Below are 19,101 nucleotides of genomic sequence, written 5' to 3' on the forward strand. Positions count from 1 at the left end.
AATTATATATAAATTGCACAAAATATCTTATCAACAATGTTTTAAATGAAGAGTTTTCCCCAGCTCTTCCTCTTTCGTCCTTGGTCCTACTCGGAATGTTTTTCGTCTCGTGAATCCTTCGACACAAGACAGTGTGGGAACGTCCCTCAGAAGTGATTAGCATGTGATTTATAGTGAATAATTCACTGTACATTGAAGGAGATAACTGATGAGAAAAATAAAAAAAACCAAGTGTCCTGAAGGACACAGAGACACCCCCTTCAATATTTCAAACGAGAAATACTAATCAGTTCAGAAAACTCAGATTATAAAATTCGAAAAAAGTCAAATTCAATACCCATACTCCATTTTGCTTCACTAAGGCCAATATTATCCTTCTATCGATATTGGGACACGTTTGGTAATCAGCTTACTCGAATCCTTGACAAAAACTTGGAGAATATGTGTAAGTTTGGGTTTTTGTTCAATTCCTTGCAAACGCAAACATTATTACATTTGAGCTTCATAAGAATATCTTATAGAGAAAATAATTTTTTTTACTGTTAATTTCAATAAAGAAACAAAAGTGATGGTAACGAGTTTAACCCATGGCAAGCTGAATACACAAAAGTGTTCCAAGTCGATCACATTACGCATGCTTCTTTCTCAGTTGCGAGACAGAAAGATTTGTAATCTCTTCAAGAGTTGCGGTGGACAACAACTAAATAAAGCTCACTGGCGTGCATTAAATTTCGCGGCCTTAAGCAACACAAGATGAAAATCGTCCTTGTGAGTTGTTTCTTGATCTTTGCCAGTGTTTCTGTAGCGTTCGTGAATGGAAGATATTTGATAGGGAAAGACTTGTCAGAAAGCCTCGAAGATGAACTGAATGAGCTTGAGCCCTGGGAGCTTGAAGACCCCAAAGGGGGACATAAACCACGTCCTGTCAAATCTGTAAAAGTGAGTGATCTATGTTTCATTTCATTTTACTCCTCGTTGCCTTGACTCAAGGTTTATCTTATTAAAAGAGCCATAACCAGAAATTAGAGAAAAATTGAAATGTTTCGGCCAACGAGTGCGGAACAAAGAAAAGACTAAGTTCCTTGAGAGGATCTCAGTGAACCGCACTTTAACCCACCAAAGTCGATTGTGATCTGATGATCTACGTCATATGCTAGGTTCATATGTAACAACTGGCCCTCAAACTACGGGAATAATTAAGCGATATCAATAGAAAGATATTGAAATTTCAGCCCGATCTTCGAAAAAAAAGGAGTTAAACGGCTATGACGGAACCTAGGATGAGAGATCAAAATCCTTCGACTAGCGCTAGTATTGTTAATTCGTGAGTAATGTTAGTACTTTCTGTTAAGGTTAGAGTTGTGGGCGTTGTTAATCTTGTAAGAGTGGCCTGCAAGTAAAGTGAATATTGTAAGTAATGTCGCTATTTTGAGTAATGTTAATGCTGTGTGTAAAGACGGAAGTGTAATAATCCTTCGACTAATGATTACCTAAACTAAGCTTCACGGGTTGACTGAACAAGGTCAAAGGTGCAACGCCTTTGATCCTCTCATCATTTCATCTTTTAAAAGAAGGTTGGACAATTCCCATTAGCACCTAATTTTTTTTTTAAACGTTTCAAAATAAGTTTATCTTGAACCATTAAATGAATCTTGTAGATTCACCATATATCATGAGAGATTTATGAAGACATACAAGTTTTCTTTATACAACTTAAAAATATTTCAGTCGCATAAGAGTTGTGGTTAGGCATCTGAAGAAAAGACAATTTGAGAAATAGTCGGGTGGTCAATAGTTCTTCAAAATTTCCCTGATTTAACCTTCAATTCATTCTAACAGCAGAAAATGGGTACTATAATCAAAACAGTGCTTTGTGTAGATCGCCATTTTAAAGGAAGGTTAGCTCGACCGCTTCCCGGTTAGCTCAATGGATAGAGCGCTGGACTGTTGTGCGGGAGGTCGAGGGTTCGAGCCCAGGCCGGACCAACACTCAGGGTCTTAAAATAATTGAGAAGAATTTGCTACCTTTCTATAACATCAAGAAATGGTTAGATATTCTAGTCTTCTCGGATAGGGACGAATAAATGGTGGTCCCGTCTCCTGCAGGGTTGGGGTAGGAGACGTTAATTTCCCACACACGAGATTACTGTGTGATGGATGTCCTCCCCTGGGGTGGGATGGGTGGGATATTGGGCGCACTTAATTTGGAGCCTCGCTCTGTTGTGCGACCCTCACCACACTCTGGATAAAGTGATTAAATAAATTATTGTGCTTTAAGGTTAAAGAAAATCTTCAGAGAAGGGCTAGGGCAAGGCTAATCACACAGCATTCTGTTTTCCATAGGGTGCTATTGAACTTTTGTTAGCTTGTTTCCAAGGAGAACATGGTCAGATGAAAGCGGGATGTATGGAAAAATTTAAAAAAGCACTGCCCCAGGGTCAATCCAATAATGAGAGAGTGGTAAGTAACTTTGATAAAAGTAAATTTATTTCTCACTCATCCTCTTCACAAGAATAACTCGTATTCCATTTGCCTCCCGAGCTATTTGTCATCTGTGGAGGTTTGTACGACAAGGTAAATCCTACCACTTACGACCTATTGGAGGACAGGCGCAAAGCTGACGTCACCTCAAACAAACTTTTTCTTTTTTTATCATTGAGAGATTGGCTGGGCTTCCTGTGCCACTTTTGCTGGCCTTCCTGTGCCACTTTTTTTGTTGTTAGCGCATTTTGACGCCATCAGTGATCTATTTCCAAACAGACGCATGACATTATGTAATGTATTTGTTCACCCTTTCGCTCCCAAGATCTTCATAGGAATTCTCCTCACTGTCTGCCATACAAATTCTCGTAATGTTAGCTTGGAGAATTTGGTATTGGATCAACTGACGATCCCTTTGTTCATATTTGTCTTTATTCTCATCACTTGTCTGCTTGATATTGTATTGGAGTTGTAGCGAGAAATTCTGTCTTGGTCACTCACGGGAGGAAAAAGGTTAAACGTTTGGCAATACTTAAAACGGCAGACGGATCCAAATCAGAAACCCTGTATACCATGCCATACCATGCTATAAACTAGACTTTTAGCTCGACTTAACTTAACTTTCCACTCCATTATTAACTTTTCAGTTCTAGTCTAGTCTCCTTATTTCCTTCCTTTCTTTGGCAATTTTTTCTTGGTTTTACCTCCGCCGCTTATGTTTGTTTTTTTTTTTTTTTCAGATTGAATGTGTCAAACAAAGTTTTCAGGAATGCGAAGGGGAACCAACGGGGCACAAACCTATCAATTGCATAATGCGTTTCAAACGCCGCTGCATGAAAGACAAATTAGATGGCTCTGACGAATTAGATGGCTCTGGACGCTAGTTAAAATTTCCTGTATGGCCATTGTGGCCACTGTGTGTCATAAACACCATCGGTGTAGATGAAGGAAGCTGTATCTAGCTAAATAAATCTTCAAAAAAAAAAAACAACTCCTGCATAATATTTCTCCGTAATTGTTCAGTGGTCAAATTTAATGACCTACTGACCCATAGTACTCTGTATCGCTTATAGAAAGGAAATATTCATTTGAGTCAAATTTTATATCTTACAAAATTCGCTGCTAAGCACGGGCTATTGGCGGTTCTCGAGACACGAACATGAGCTCAGCTTATGGCCTTGTGGGTATGAAAGTACTTATATGTGAAAGTACTTATATGTGACATCCAACTGAAACCTTCTCTCAAAAATAAATTTCATTACAACTCAATATACTGCAAATATAATTTGATTACAGTTTCTTTCTTTTTTTTAATACACCGAATCGAAATATGGCGCCCAACTTGAATTATAACATAACCAAAGTAAAGCGCGCGCTCTGATTGGTGAATTTAGCGTCCCCCATTTGCCCATGGGTGTACGCTGCTGACGTGAGCAAATGCAAAGACTATTTTTCCGTGCGCGCTTGTTTTTTCTGGTCACGTAAGATTTGTTAAATAAAAGGGAACTCTAGCTACAGTGTGTTAATGTTATGTTATAAAACAAATGGTAAACACCACAGCGTACACTATTGAGTTATGGATGCACTTGGGAGATTTGCTAAGCACTCAAGAAGCTAGAGTCGCTCTCGGCTATCGCCTCGAGCGACTCTTACGCTTCTTTCGTGCTTAGCAACCTCCCGCGTGCATCCATAACTCAATAGTGTACGCAGTAGTGTTTACCATTTGTTAATTGCCATTGTTTTGGACTTACCAGCGTCTCACACATGTGATAATCCTTTTGAGTTTTCACGTGAAGACGAGGCAAGTAAGTTACAATGGTTATTCAAATTGGACGCCATATTTCGATTCGGTGCGTTTTTCCTATTTTTTTTTTACCTCAAATTTATTCCGTTTGACAGAAACAAATACAATATTGTTGACGTGATTGTAAGTAAATCTGTTCGCCAAGAGTTATCATACAGGCAGTGATACAGTAACGCGTTTTACAGCCAGGTCAAAATTTCTTTATTTTTCGAATATTACAATAGAAGCATTGGCCAAAAATCCCCGTTTCAATCTGTTTCTGTCAAATTTAATGCCACATAATATTGATTTGATTTATAAGCGTAAGAGACTTAAAAGCTTGAGATAGTTTGTGAAATAAACCTGCCTTTCCCTGTTGTGAACGCAAGACGTCACCTAGCCAAAATCAAAAAGCGCATTTATCAATTTTTGTTTAACTTTTCTTCGAAAAAAAATAAAAATGCCTCCAAAAATTCGTGTCACAAACACTAAAACAGCTGAATAAGCAATTGTAGGTTCTTGTAAAGCGCACAGCTGTTGCCTTTCTCAGGCCAACTCAATCGTTCAAAAACGCAGAATCATTCACGGAGAGAAATATCTAAAATGAGAAATTTAATAGACTCGACACTTGAATATATACTGAAAGATTCCCTGGTGATAAACTCGGTATGCTCTATTTTTTAATAGTTTTCTTAAACACTTCCTAATTCTATAAGGCAGTCCTAGATGAACTCATTAACATTCCATCTGAAACAAGACTGTGAGCCTTTGGGCGGTTGCTTTTTAATTCCTGATAGCCCAGCACAGCGCTCGACTTTCAATTATTAGGCTTCTCCATCTAAGAACACCCAATTTTAAGGCATATTAGACATTGCGACGAATTCAGCTATTTCGAGACCTTAAAGTATTTTTTTCTCAGATATTACCAACAAACAAATAGTTCCAAAAGTGACGATTTGGTACAATATAGCTAACAGGTGATCAAATAATTGAATACGCGCATGAATATTCCAAAAGTTTGCGCCTTTAAGATTTAGATAACATTTTCGTAAACCAAAAAGCTACAAGAATCGTAGCCAAAGCTGAGAGCCACAATGAGGATAGTGTTAGTCTTTTTATTCTGTGCCATTATTGGTTTCACGGCAGCCAAGCACTTGGTAGAAATAAAAAGGGATGCACCACTAAGAGGCTCAGAGGCCTTTATAGACGTAAGTAGCAGAGAGGCAAAAGTGGTTAAGAGAACTAAAAGCATAAATTTAGTGGTTTTCTGAGGTATTAATATACGCTTTTACAATGAAAAAGCTTTTTTTGTTTGTTTTTTAAATATATAAAAGGCTTATTCAGGACTAATGAAATCAGAAAATGAAATCAGAATTCGTTTATACTGTTTGCCATTCCCAGTAGCTTCATGCTTAAACCCTCTATCGTTGTAATTAAAATATTCGCCTCTAATTTGAAAGGATAGAGCTCACCCTATTTGGAAAAATCCGTTATTTTTTGTTTGAGAACCCTCGTAAAAAACAAGGTTCAATTTTGATTATTGTAAAAATAGAACCAATTTTCAACAAATTAGGATTATCATTTCAGGCGACTCATTTCACATGTTTTAAGCTCACCCAACTTTCATGCATTCTCAGAGATTTTGAGCATAATCTTTCTGATCTGTTTTTCTTTTCTTTTTTTTTTTTTTTTGCCCTCTTTCACCTGAAAGCGCGAAAATGAACGCGGCTGTTCCGCAGGCCAACGCAGCACCCCAATCAGACACCAGCCCACCGCATATTGGGCTGAACTCATTTGATTAGAACAATTTTCAATTGTGTATCGAAAGTGATCTGGACATGAGTTGGTTTTACTTTATTTTACACCGTGATTAGTCTTAGAAATCCGCAATCCTCTCTCAAACTAATCAGATACAAAACTGGAACCAATCACTATTTGGTCACTCGGGGTTTCTTGCGCTTTAGGAGCAGTTAGCTCTTTTCTATTTTGATTTTTATCAGCATCTTTTGATTTCTTTTTTTACTCTGATTGGCTGCTGTGCATGACTATTTGGGTTTCAGCTTTACGACTCGCGATCGAAATGCACTACAGTGGCGGATCTAGGGGAGGGGCCCGGGGGACCCCCAACACCCTTAGTTTGGGTAAAAGAAATAAACGCAGAAGAAAGAAAAGCCGGCAAGCATACACACTCATTAAAACCGTCCCCCTCCCCCCCCCACCCTTAATCTAAGTTCTGGATCTACCAGTGCTCTTAAATCGCAAGTCAGTGCCAATTAGAGGTCGATTTAATGTGTTCATCGTTGATGTTTGTTTTGCAGAAAAGTGTACAGCTTCTGCAGAAATGTTTCAAACCGGGCCAACAAACGAAACAGTGCTTCAAAGAGTTTCACTCAAAACTGAATCCTCCTTCCGCGGCCGTAAGTACCTCATCCTATCAATTTGAATTTTCAATAAAGATATTACTCCAAGATCTCATAACTACATCAATTTATTCAAGTTCTCTTGACAAGAAACTCCAGGGATGTCATCTCCTCCTACTAGCTCGGATGCTAGTCTATAGCTGTAACTCCTCCCCTACCCCTTTCACTTGCCTCCACCCTTGAGACCTTCCTCTTTTTTCCCCACTCCATTCAGGTTTCTTTTTTTTTTTTTTTCATTCTCGCCCCCTATCTCGCTCTCCCCGCAAACTGAGAGCTTGGAAGAGGCTACAAGAGACACTGCTGACGGTAAAGTACCGAGCCAGGACCTTTAGATCTGTGCCGGGTGAAGTGTGTTGACCATTTAGTTACCGGCTCTTGAAGGAGTCAGATCTCTAAGTGGTGACCGAGAAAAGATGATGAGAAAGCAAATTAAAAACGTTCCCCACCCTCCTACCTTCTGACCGTCGCCCACCAATCCCTTTGATACAGATTTCATTAATTCTCTCCTGAACCTTACGCTGTAGTTAAAATCTAAGATGACCACTATAATTTTCACCAAGACTGAATACTGAGCCGAGAGTTGTTCGCCAAAATTACGTCTCTAAAATTACGTCTCCTCATCTACAATGTTGTATTCTTTTAATCTACAGAGCCCCTGTGAGAAAGAGTTAGGGGGATGCGTCTCCAAGGCAACTCAGAATCACAATGGACTGACATGTCTGGACAATTTCGTTCATTGCCTGAAAGATAAGCTTAAGGATGTCATCTGAGTGAGATGACCGTTTCTTGTTGACTGCAGATATGGAGAATAAAAGATTCAGTGAAGATGAATAAAGATATCTTTTAGGCGGCGTTTGCCATGTTTTTACTTTCGATCGAGTTTCGTCTTCATTTGTAGTTAACTGCTTCTAGCCCCATTCCTGTTGAAAAGCGGATTTTCCTTCGGCTGAGAAGACGACAAGTTTTGAAAGAAACCATTTAGTTATGTCCTAAAGAGATGTCAGCCTTGGATCGGCGCGATTTTGAGCCTCGCGACTGTATGACTCTCAAAACCGTGAACACTTTGATTTGATTTTAGCCGGTTAGTTGTGTTTTGACACATCACTACAACAATTAGAACACGAAAGCAAACTGACTTCGAGTAACAAACTAACGGTAATTACCCTTGCTCTGAACTGTTTGGCCTTGAACGCGACTAAGTTCAATAGATATTTCTGATGATTGCGTTTTTCAGAGCTTTGTAGTGAATTCAATTTGACATCAATTTTCTCATTAGTATCAGTTTATTCTTCTCCATTAATAACTTTATTTACTCATTTACTTTATCTTTCATCTTTTTATTCTGATTTATATTTCATAGGTTTTTCACAAATATTATTCAAGCCAAATAATTGTAATGACGAGGTCTACGACGATACAAAACAAAGATCTTTTTACAAAATTACCCTTTTCAGCATTTAAACTTAGTAAGTAACGATTTAACATGAAGTACATTTCGATTTATGCGATGTGAAGTGATAAACTTTATTTATTCAGGGTAGCCCATTCAGGGACGAGGCTAGTGTTCAAAAAGGCCCTTATGTTACAAAAAACAATACTGTCGTACGATAAAAATTAATTTATTACATATAAAAATACGAATATGTTCCTAAAAATATCTACTATACAATAAAAGGTCACAAAAGATTTAAAAAGTGTCGTGTTCTAATTCAATTGAGAGTCGCGATCACAGCAGCCAATCAGAATCCAGGAAAATATCCCAACGAATTAATTAGAACTCAAAGAAAGAACAAGCAAGGTACCCTAAGCAATTTGATTTGTTGTGGAAATGTTTCGAGTTTTCTGGACCAAGTAAGCAAAACAAAACCAAAGCAATCTCAGACTATCTTCGACACTCAATAGAAAATTATATTACTCAAAGTTCGGTTTTCGGTATCAAACGGCCACCGTTAGTTTTCAGTTAATGAGGGTGAATTACGATTTTGTGGCTGTTGATGAGAAAATGGCCGAGGGAGAACTGCATGAATCAAAATGTATCTAATTTTCTTTCCTCTAGCTTCGCCTTTTTTATGGCGAGCTCTTTCTAAATGGTACAAAATGTCCCTGAAGAGTAACGATAAAGAGTTTATTGGGGATTTAAAGCATTGACGACAACGACGCCGAAAGGGCGTTGATCAAAAGAATAAGTTTACGTCCCTTAAGATAACTTCAAGTTTTCAAATCATTGAAGTAACGATCTCTAACAACGTTAGATCTCCCCTTCAGCAACAATTGAAGGCAACATCAGTTTCCAAAAAGGAAACGTGCACCGAGCTTCCGTTCCCGTTCTCGGAGTACATGAAATTTGGTGATTTCATGTTGCCGTTTTGTAGAAGATGGACGGCCGGCACTGAAATAATCTATAAGTTTTCAAACACATGTCTCGGGCCGGGTTGTCAAAACAAGCAAGCAGCCAGCGAATTTTACCATTCAGCCTGATAAACTCGTCGGCTATTCTGAGTGCTTGTGGCTCCCAGGCCCTCGCCTGCAGAGGGACCTTCGATCTCTAGTCCCACCTCCTTAGTATCACAGTCCAGTTCCTCAAAATATTTTTGACAAGCCTGCCTTAGCCATTGTTCTAGTGTATTTTCTCCTCGTTTTCGATGTCGTCGTGTCGTTCTTTGCTTTAAGTCTCCCTGCGACTTTCTCATTTTGGTTTAGTCGTAACGACGTCGTAATTTACTGAATTTCCTAATAGAATGGGTACAGGTACATGACTGTAAATTCTGCCTCATCCTTGGTTGAGGGCACTTAGGACACTTGCACCTACAGGTCTTGGGGTCTCGCACTTTTGCACGATGTTTGCAACGTTTCTTGCTGCACGTGCACCGGCACGTTTCCATATCAAACTCGACGCGTTTTGTGCACTCAGCTAGAACTGCATTACTTGGATTGCACGTGCACTGGCATTTGATGGGATCCCAGCGGTAGTTGTGTGGACAATACATAAAACGCTTTCTACAATCGCATCTACAATGTTCTTTAGAGTAGTGTTGGGTTCGATTATCACAATCAGAAGGTTTAACTTTACATTGGCACGAACAACTTGAGTGATTCGTCATGCGGACTGCAGCAATATCATATGATGTCTCGTTAAGTCTGTCTGATGATGATGACCAAGACATCTTGCTCACAAGAAGATTGAAGTCCTCTTTTGCTGCAAGGTAGAGAGAAAACTATTCAGAAAGAGCGTTTTTTGGTTTTACTTAACATTGCCCCGTGATTGGTCCAGAAAATTCGCTTTATCCGGTCAACCAATCAGATGTAACACTAAAAAACAGTGGCGACCTGGTCACTTTCAGTTTTCCGCGCTTGAAGAAGTCGTTTGTCCTCACTTTGAGCTCTCGTCGGCTAATGATGATGCAAACCTTCGTCCTGATTGGCCGCTGGGAGTTGAAAAGTTGAAAAGCACGAGAATGAGTTGAGAGTCTGACTCTCAACTCATTCTCGTGCTTTTATGTCTTTTAATACCATTATACCAGAATCCATTCTGTGGGTGGGACCGAATGCTTAATGATAACAAATGTATTACTTGTGATTCATTTGACTTACCTTGCAGTTGGCAATTTGTTTCAAACGGCCTAGCGTTGCAGGAGCCGCCACAACGGTGTAAAGTCACAAAAAAAGGAAAATAAAAAGCGTTTTCATTTTTAGGCTGAGGTACTTCTATTACTTCAGGACGCGGAGCACAAGGCGCATTATTCAGAATGACATGAGGTAGATCAGAATCCTGGAGAACCCTTGCTAGTTGGCTCGGAATCTCAGCTATGAAGCAAAAATTAATAATTATTCATAATTAAAGGTTAATAGTGCCTTATTTCAAAAACCCCAATGCAAAATTTAGTTCCTCCAAGTTTGTCTCTCTGTCAAGAGAGTCATTGCCAATCTTTTATGGGGTAGCGTTCCATATGATCGCCCGACCGCTTTTAAAATTGTGTTTGATACGAGTGATAGCAGGATTGAACTACGTCGCTGTTTTTTTTTTTTTTTTTTTTCCCATTATGATGACTACAACTGAAAATGCTGGAAGATATTCAATTTACATCGCTATAAAAGAAATTAACTTACATTTTTCAAGTGAGCCATGTTCATTGGCAGGTATTCCTTGATGCAGTAGACCTGAATTGAAAGACACGTGATTAGTCAAACAACAGCAGTGACCTCAATAGGCGAATTACTCTCCCCACCCCACCGCTACTATCACTTTGTTGAACAAAAAGAAAAAACAAAACAAAACAAAGCAAAAACAAAATTTACTTCCTATTTTAGATTAGAATTTAGCCATGAACGTTGCTCTTTCAAAAACGGTTTGTCTTTTGGAGACACCTCTTTAATTTGTCTGCACCAATTAGCAGCAACGCTGAGGTAAAACTAATAAGCTTTCGTAGAGGAGTGGCCTTTGTAGTGAGCTCTTTGTAAGAAATAAAACATCTATCTCCACACGAAGACTAATATATTTTTCCGGAGATGGTCACGTTAGCGGACGTATGGGTATGACAGCAAATTTAAGTGATATCCAGCTATATTAATAAACCACCCTAAAAAACGCGAGTGAGTTTTCTCGCACCTTTGTTGCCTCTGCTATGGATCCTTAATTCGTCTATGACGGCTCTCAACTTTACTGCATTCACAACTCGCAGAAAAGAGTCCAAGGAATTTACGTCGGCCATAACATTCCGTAATTCTGTCGGCATGGCTACCTTCCTTACCTGAAATAGAACAAATGCCATAGGTTAGCGGGAAAGAAGCCACAACGGGCAAGAACAACGGGAAAGAAGCCACAACGGGCAAGAAGCCACAAAATTTTGGAGCCGCAGAATCGAACCACTTAGACGAGCGAGTTGGTGCGAATTTTTTTAACCAGTCATAAAGTGTAGAAAATTATGAAGAGTTTAGCAAAACCGTACGTAATTGGTTTTGCTTCCAACATAAATCGCTGTAATTCGGTAAGATCAAGAGAGCATTCCCATGGACAGACGTAAACGGGCAAAAAACATGGTGGACTGAAAAGAGTGAGCGTAAAAAAAATATAGATGAATGACAAACGAATGGAAACCAGTAAAATTTGGCAAATGCCCCAATACCAAGTGAAAATAACGTCCCATAACTTTTTCTCTTGCCAGAAACTGTTAGTTTCTGTGCAGCTTTGACGAGGAATGTGAAAGCACTTCAGGGAAGGTGGATGACAATGCGATTCGTTTTAATCTGTAACGGGTGCTTATTCCAACAATTGTGAATGAATTCGATCGTGACGCAACAAAAATAAAAAATGACCGGTCCTTTGCCAAAACGGAAAACGTGACAAGGTCAAGATGAGTGCGTGACTATCGATTCAAATAGCTCAGTTACCGGAAAGAAACTTCAAACCGAAGTCTCCTTGTTTATCGTGTCAGACGACTCGCGACTAGCACCCAGCTGAAACTTCTTCTATGGAAAAAAGTTGAGCTTAAACTTAAGCTCTGTTATCAGGCATAAATTCCCCTTTCGTGGATAAGAAAAAAACATTTTTTAGAGGTCAATTTCCATTTTTCTTTTTTCCTTTTATTTTTCTTCTTCTTGTCCTTTTTTCCTTTTCCCCTTTGTCCCCTTTTTTAAATAAGTTGATAAAAGAATCCAGCTTGGCGTCCGAATTTTCACTTTCCTCAGTTGAAAGAAAAATCTCTTATCTTTAACTTTTATTTCAAAGCATACCAAATGTGAATTTATTTGTAGTCATTTACGCTTGAGTGGCCACAATATCAGAGCGTCGTGAATTTTTATTTTTCAGGATAAACCCAGAACGTCGTAGAAAATTGGTACGGAACAATCAAATAGCCACACGCTGATCGAACGTTAAAAAGCGGCAGTTTCTTTTAAAGCATTTTTAACTTTTAAAAGAGATATTCTGGTAAAGACACCTCGGCGCTTTTGATTTCGTTCGATCTAGACCGTTTGATTCACTTGAATAATTTTGACAACTGTCACTTCTACTTCGACCATGTGACTTTACTGCATGGTGTCTTGAAAGCAAACAAAACGAAACACTAGCTACGACCATGAGAAATGTAAAAGTTCTACGTGATTTGCTAGTTCAAGAGACGATTGATTAAGTAACGGTTGTAGTAACATGAATGAAAGTGAGCGAAGTAGGCATGTTTTCTTTGATTTTACGCAAATCAACCTTCCGTAACGGGGAACGGACGGAATCATAATTGCGTCGAGAATTTAAAACGTTGGAAGTTGACATAAACTCCCAAATTAAGATACACTCACCCGATTAGCGTGGGTCAAACCAACAAACAGACACAAAAACACCCACATCTTCATCGTGATCTTCTCGGCTGAAAACTAATCGCCAGAGTTTAGCTGTTACAAAATCCAAGCGTTGTCAACTGTTAGCAACTTAGTTCACGTTATTTGTTATATACTGCGCTATGCTATTATCAGCCCTCAATTACGTCACAATTGTGGCTCATAAATTTGGCTTGGATTAAACACGCGTGACTCCATAAGTTCCTGTTTTGCTTTGCATTAATATATTGATCGCGGTTCTCGTTGGAACGGGCGAAACCAACATCATCGGGCAAAATTTCTGTTTCTAATGTTAATTCGTAGTATTATGCATTACGGCTTTAAAGGGGGGGCCATTTGAAAAAATTTTAGAACACTTTATTTGGTTCAAAGTTTGGTAAACAGATGGTGTAAACGAATAACCGGATTTTATATTGTGAAGAGCCATTTCCGATTGGTAGGCGTGACATATGTATTAAATAATAAACATTACTTGGCTCTTGTCACATGACTCGACTCTTTGTTTTTTTAATAACATGTAAATGCAGCACTTAAGGTGGATCAAAAGACTAATATTTTCATTAAAAAGGGCACAGCAACAAAGACAGCCTACTGAACTGTTTTGCAGCCTTGTGAAGCGTGATACCAGATCAGTTTGTTTGTTCCGTTTTAGATTGTTTGTACCGTTTCAGTGGGAATGTTCATTCAAATGGGCGGAAAACACCCTCTAAGCGAAATGGGATAGTGAAATTTTTCCAAAAGGCGGAAACCGGAAGCATGGAATGATAAGAAGAGAGATACAACGGGGAAATTTTCGAACATATTGGAACAACTTCCCCTTCTCTACGTACAGTTATATTAGTCTCTGAAATTTAAAGTCTTCCAAGATACGACTGGCGGGGAGTGTGGTTTTCAGGAAGAAGAAAAAGGGGATCAGTCGTCGCAATCAGAGTAATGTTAAGCACAGCTTAAAGAAGTTAGCTCTGACAATTTGTGTGGATTAAAGGGTCACGTACGGAAGCGAGTGAAAAAAATGATATGTTTTGGTCTGAAAGACGGTCACGAGAGGACGACCAGGCTGGTTGAAAGTATCCCCCCTCCCCCTGGGGATGTACTTCCTTTTTTTTTTCCTTGATCATAAATCAGTGAAATTGACATGGATCTGAGAAATCTACGAAGAGCACATGCAAACAGTCTATAAAAAGTATCTTCCGCTGGCCTGGAGGAAGAATTCAGCCGGGAGGAACCGGAAATCTGATAGGGAAGGTCACACTAATGGCGCCAGAGCGGATATTGCTGTAAGCCCTTAGAGCAGTAAGCGTGCAATGAACTCTATCCACATGAAACTACTTGTCGACATCGGTGATCTGGGGTAGAGACACTTGGAAAGATAGTATGTAATTGTAGTCCTTAATCTTTCTTTCTTCACAAGATGGAAATTACCAGTCTCATCAGGGATTACAAAGTAAAATGTTAATGAGTAATTTATAAACATGTGTAAAAGAATCTAAATTTACAACGCTGCCTATACTGTTATGCTTGGAAGCTATACGATTTACACAAGAATTTTGCAGCCTTGTCAAGCGTGATACCAGATCAGTTTGTTTGTTCCGTTTTAGTTCACTTTTACCATTTCGGTGGGAAAGTTAATTAAAATGGGCAGAAAACACCCTCTAAGCCAAATGGGATAGTGAAATTTTACGAAAAGGCGGAAACCGGAAGCATGTAATGATAAGAAGAGAGATACAACGGAGAAATTTTCGAACATATTGGAACAACTTTCCCTTCCCTACAGTTGCGTAAGTCTCTGAAATTTAAAGTCTTCTTAAGATACAACTGGCGGAGTGTTACGAAAATCTTTTCAGGGATTATAAAGTAAAATGTTAATAAGTAATAATAAAAATGTGTAAAAAATTCTAAATTTACACCACTGCCTTCTACTGTCATACTTGACTTACAGAAGGCAAGGCAATGATGAGATTTTTTCTCAAGTTGAATTTTAGTAGTGCTATAATTTTTGACAAGACAGAGCCTCATTGACAAAATATCAATTAACATGCCCCATGCGGCTGAGTGTTTGAATGCATAAGATTCGGCATGATGTATCAATAAACAAATTTTACCTGCCTAAGTTAAGCTTGTTGTGGTATTTTTCTCTCCTAATCAGAAGCAATATTAAGAATCACTGCAGCTACGAGCCGATCCAAAAAGTTTCTTTTCGGGATCTTTTTTGTCAAATTAAAGTCTTCCATGTGATGCCATAGCCCCTTCAAAATCCTTTCTAGGCAGTTAACTTGTGAATTATTTTTAATTCGTTTACGAAGAGTCCTACATTGTTTGAAGTAATTTTCTATAGAATACTCCTGCTGCAGCAAGCAGTTATGTTATAATAACAAAAAGATATATATTCGATTCCCCCTTTCTTGATTTTTTTTTTCAAAGAGAGGTATTTTCCAAACATGACAGCAGGACTTTGGATTTCATTCGTTCTGATGAAGAGCTAACGATCCAAGCGTAAGCTTCATGGGTCGTTACGGCGGTCAATTTACATATTTTAAAAGTGGGTTGACGACGTGCCCCTAAATAGTAATTATGACATGATAGTTTGGATCCAGGTAAAAGCAGCTCAAAGAAGTCATTGTGCCAGTTTATTAAGCTAAAAACCTACACGCTACTTGACAGAGAGGTGAACAAAATCTTTCTCTATTCCTTCACCGCGCTCGTGACAAGACGAAAAATATCTTTCTCTAGGTCCACAGTTATTTCTTAGTATTGAACTTACTATGGCTTATTTAAAGACGATTTTAGGGTCGCTGACAGTTGCCGCAATAGGAGACATGAGCGCAGTGAAGTATTACCCTGAGAATGGCTCCACACTTGCCTGGATCCTCACCCAAGTTAAGAGATGTTTTTTTTCAAATTCCGTAACACCACCCATCAACTCGTAGAAATGTTCTGCAATAAGCCAGACGAATGCAAAGATTCCGCGGATCGCTTTTTCGAGGTTGTTTCCGACGTCCCTCAAGACCTTGTGGAGGGTTTCGTAGAGTTCTTAAGAAAGTTTTCTGACAACTGATGAGGAACAAGGTGGTGGTTCTGTGCACAATAACCTAGACTGAGCTAAAATGGGTGCCGTCGATTCTATTCAAGAGACGGCAGATGTGTCAAGAATACGAAGTGAAAGCAGAAAAACTGATTAAATCACTAACATTTACGAGATACGACGAGAACAACCTTTGTGACCTCAAAGAGGGCATTCCTGACGATGAAGACGATGCGACTGTTGATTTGATTGCTGATTCGACCAGCATGCCGAGCAAACTGACTTAAAAAGGCAATCTAGTGAGCGAGAAATTTTATCGGTGGAAATGTCACAGTTCTCGCGGTCAAAAAGGTAGGGTTCAAGGTCGAGGCCGATGATGGCAGCTTGGTCTTTGGTCGAGTAGCTGTTATCCGTAGAGAGAAAGTTCTAGACATGGCATACCCACTCCACTCGGTTGAATATGAGCTCATTTCAAAACATGGCAACACAGGAAAGTTAGAGCTATTCTCAGACAGCCTTGACGACGAGAATGATAACGAAGCGAAAGGAAACGTTAAGAAGGGAATTTCCACGTAGCTGAGGAACGATTTCATGGCGTTCTTCCACAAGCAGGCCGTCGGGGGATTTGTGAAGCGTTGCGATTATGTTTTTAAAACCATGAACCACAGAGAAGAGGCAGTCCACGCCCTTGGTGTCGGAAAAAATGACGAGGCAGCCGGAAAGGAAAAGAAAAACGATTGATACCAGAAGAATTCATATTTGTATTTCGCCGATGTAATTTGTGATTTGAGTTATTTTGAAGAAGTTCAACCCCTGACCCGAAGTGGGACAAGTTCATCTGTCTAAGTATGTTGCGATATTATCCCTGCATCAGCGGGCCCCAGTTGGTCGGAGGGTCGATAATGTTCTCTATTGGGTAATCTCTATCTGGGCCCAGTTGTTCAAAAGACAAGTTAAACTAACCTCTGGTTAGGCGTAACCGGAGGTTAAATTTCCTAACCGTGAGTTTGTTAACTCGCTGTTAAAATTGCGTTGTTCGAAGCGCGGTTAGAGGACAGGTTAGCTAACCTCTGGTTAAACGCGTTTTACCCGCGGTTAGCGTCCCATAATAAACTATTCGTACAATGTTGCCATGGTGAGCAAGTTGCGAGCTCTGCAAAATGGCTTCCTCAGCTATCTCACGCAAAGCTCGAAAACAAAATTTTAGCGCTTCAGAAATTGCCGTTTTAACAGAAAAAGTCAAAGAAAACCTTTAGCTCAAAGCAAGTTTACCAACAGCGTCACCAATTAGAAAAAAGTGAAATGTGGAAAAAAATCGCCGATGCTGTAGACGCCTTTGGTGCGTCAATGCGGACAACAGCCGAAGTTCGCCTCTAACTTGTAGGAAACTTCCACTGGCGTAAAACCTGAGAGCAATTAAAACTTGATGGAGCGGCGGTAAGGCGTGACTCCGTCGAGTGTTTCGACTGATGTCACCGGCAACAAGATTGGTAATAAATAAAATAGACTCTCATCGAAAGCGGTAACGAGCAGGCAGCTCTTCGTCTGTGAAATCGTCGATTTGACACTGAGTTCCGGCTCTAAATCTCCTTTCTCGTCGTCGCCTTCTGCGTAAATCGCAAAACAACAAGTCCACCAATTTAATTTTTATTCCTGATTTAACCGGAGGTTAACAATTTAGCCCTGCTCGCACGGTGGGTTAAATTTAAGCCATCGTTTAACCCGAGGTTAGTGTTAACCTTCCGTTGAACAACACAACTAATCTCCGCTTAAAATTTAACCCAGGGTTAGGCCGATTTAACCCTGGGTTTAGACTTGACTCTCTTTTGATCAAAGGCTGACAGTTTCGAAAGAAACTGTTTGGGGCTGCGTCGGTGGGAGTATCGAAAGAATTTGGATATATCAACAAAGTTGAAATGGTAAATTGGCCACCGTAACGATTACAAAAGCTGACGTTTCGAGCGTTAGCCCTTCGTCGGAGCGAAGGGCGAAGGCTCCGACAAAGGGCTAACGCTCGAAACGTCAGCTTTTGTAATCGTTACGGTGGCCATTTTACCATTTCAACTTTGTTGATATATCCAAATTATCTCTTTTGATCAACCAGGCCCTGGTGGAGAGCGCAGTTCGTTTAGTTAATAGTAATACGCTGGATAGTGATTTCTCCCGTGGATAACGTTATCTCCTCTTCGAACAAGTGGATTGAGGATCACTAAAGCTGCAAGCTATCGTGTCATTTAAAAAATTTATTGTCAGGATTTTTTTGTTTAACTACAAAAGTCTTCTATGGGGTGCCATAATTAACGTACCCCTTCAAATTCAAAATCCTTCCTGACGATAGCATGTGAATAATTGTTTTAGTTGGTTTGCGAAGAGTCCTGCATTGTTTGAAGAAATTTTCAGTTAGAAATGCTTCCAGTACAAATAAAACTAAACAAAATTTCACCCGTAGTCTGTGAACAATTTTGAGAGGAAAAAAATCCTACTATAGAAGGCACATTGAAATAAAAAAGTGATATACTTTTGGAGAAATTCAGATAAACGTTTTCCCTGTTTTACCCTACAACAAAAATGACCGAAACTGTACCGAGATAAATAAGTTAAGCTATTGGTGTGTTTACATTCACTCCCTGGGAAAATTGAATGGATTAAAGTGAAAACGAATGATGTCACTATATATGGTAGAAGTACCAATATGTAATGTTGTATTTAGCTTGAGATAGAGAAAAAAAAACATTTTACACTTTTTTGTGATGTTTTTGAATGAAAATGAGGCCCCAGGCCTCGAACAAGCAGCCGTTGTTACCATAGCAACAAGAGTGCTGCTACCTTTAAAAAGGAATTTTTGTGCATCCCCCCTGAGTGCCTAATTGCATGCAAAATTTGAAGGGGGTTTGAAAATTTTCATTTCCCAAGATGTTTGATTCTTACCTAGACTCGTTCTTAAATTTTGTTAGAACGGCTTCCAAAATACAACAAAAAGAGTTTTGAAATGGGTCAATAAACAAATATCACCTGTCTAAACTTGCTCTGATATTTATCGCCGTCATCAGATGTATATATCAAGA

The 19,101-nt window shown here is 39.3% G+C and overlaps 3 protein-coding genes and 1 pseudogene across 4 annotated transcripts; 3 read left to right on the forward strand and 1 right to left on the reverse strand.

The window, feature by feature from the left end:
• Window positions 1-627: 627 nt before the first annotated feature.
• LOC111322459 (uncharacterized) lies at window positions 628-3,472 on the forward strand. Its single transcript, XM_022925562.2, has 3 exons — window positions 628-939; window positions 2,344-2,460; window positions 3,222-3,472. The coding sequence occupies exons 1-3, from the start codon at window positions 754-756 to the stop codon at window positions 3,363-3,365; spliced, it is 447 nt and encodes a 148-aa protein (XP_022781297.2). The 5' UTR covers window positions 628-753; the 3' UTR covers window positions 3,366-3,472.
• Window positions 3,473-5,277: 1,805 nt separating this feature from the next.
• LOC111322479 (uncharacterized) lies at window positions 5,278-7,557 on the forward strand. The gene is made up of 3 exons (XM_022925584.2): window positions 5,278-5,472; window positions 6,583-6,681; window positions 7,335-7,557. The coding sequence occupies exons 1-3, from the start codon at window positions 5,359-5,361 to the stop codon at window positions 7,452-7,454; spliced, it is 333 nt and encodes a 110-aa protein (XP_022781319.1). The 5' UTR covers window positions 5,278-5,358; the 3' UTR covers window positions 7,455-7,557.
• Window positions 7,558-8,287: 730 nt separating this feature from the next.
• LOC111322478 (uncharacterized) lies at window positions 8,288-13,143 on the reverse strand. Of its 2 annotated transcripts, XM_022925582.2 has the most exons (5): window positions 12,976-13,143; window positions 11,291-11,432; window positions 10,792-10,842; window positions 10,276-10,488; window positions 8,288-9,880 (listed from the first exon to the last, which is right to left on the reverse strand). In XM_022925582.2, the coding sequence occupies exons 1-5, from the start codon at window positions 13,027-13,029 to the stop codon at window positions 9,381-9,383; spliced, it is 960 nt and encodes a 319-aa protein (XP_022781317.2). In that variant the 5' UTR covers window positions 13,030-13,143; the 3' UTR covers window positions 8,288-9,380. The 2 variants fall into 2 exon arrangements, with proteins under 2 accessions (XP_022781317.2, XP_022781318.2); XM_022925583.2 differs by lacking the exon at window positions 10,792-10,842 and having other exon boundaries at window positions 12,976-13,139.
• A 2,398-nt stretch (window positions 13,144-15,541) lies between these two features.
• On the forward strand, window positions 15,542-18,005 carry LOC148724120 (uncharacterized; annotated as a pseudogene).
• Window positions 18,006-19,101: the final 1,096 nt, after the last annotated feature.

This window comes from Stylophora pistillata, chromosome 9 (assembly GCF_964205215.1).
Source record: "Stylophora pistillata chromosome 9, jaStyPist1.2, whole genome shotgun sequence".
Classification (NCBI taxonomy): domain Eukaryota; kingdom Metazoa; phylum Cnidaria; class Anthozoa; order Scleractinia; family Pocilloporidae; genus Stylophora; species Stylophora pistillata.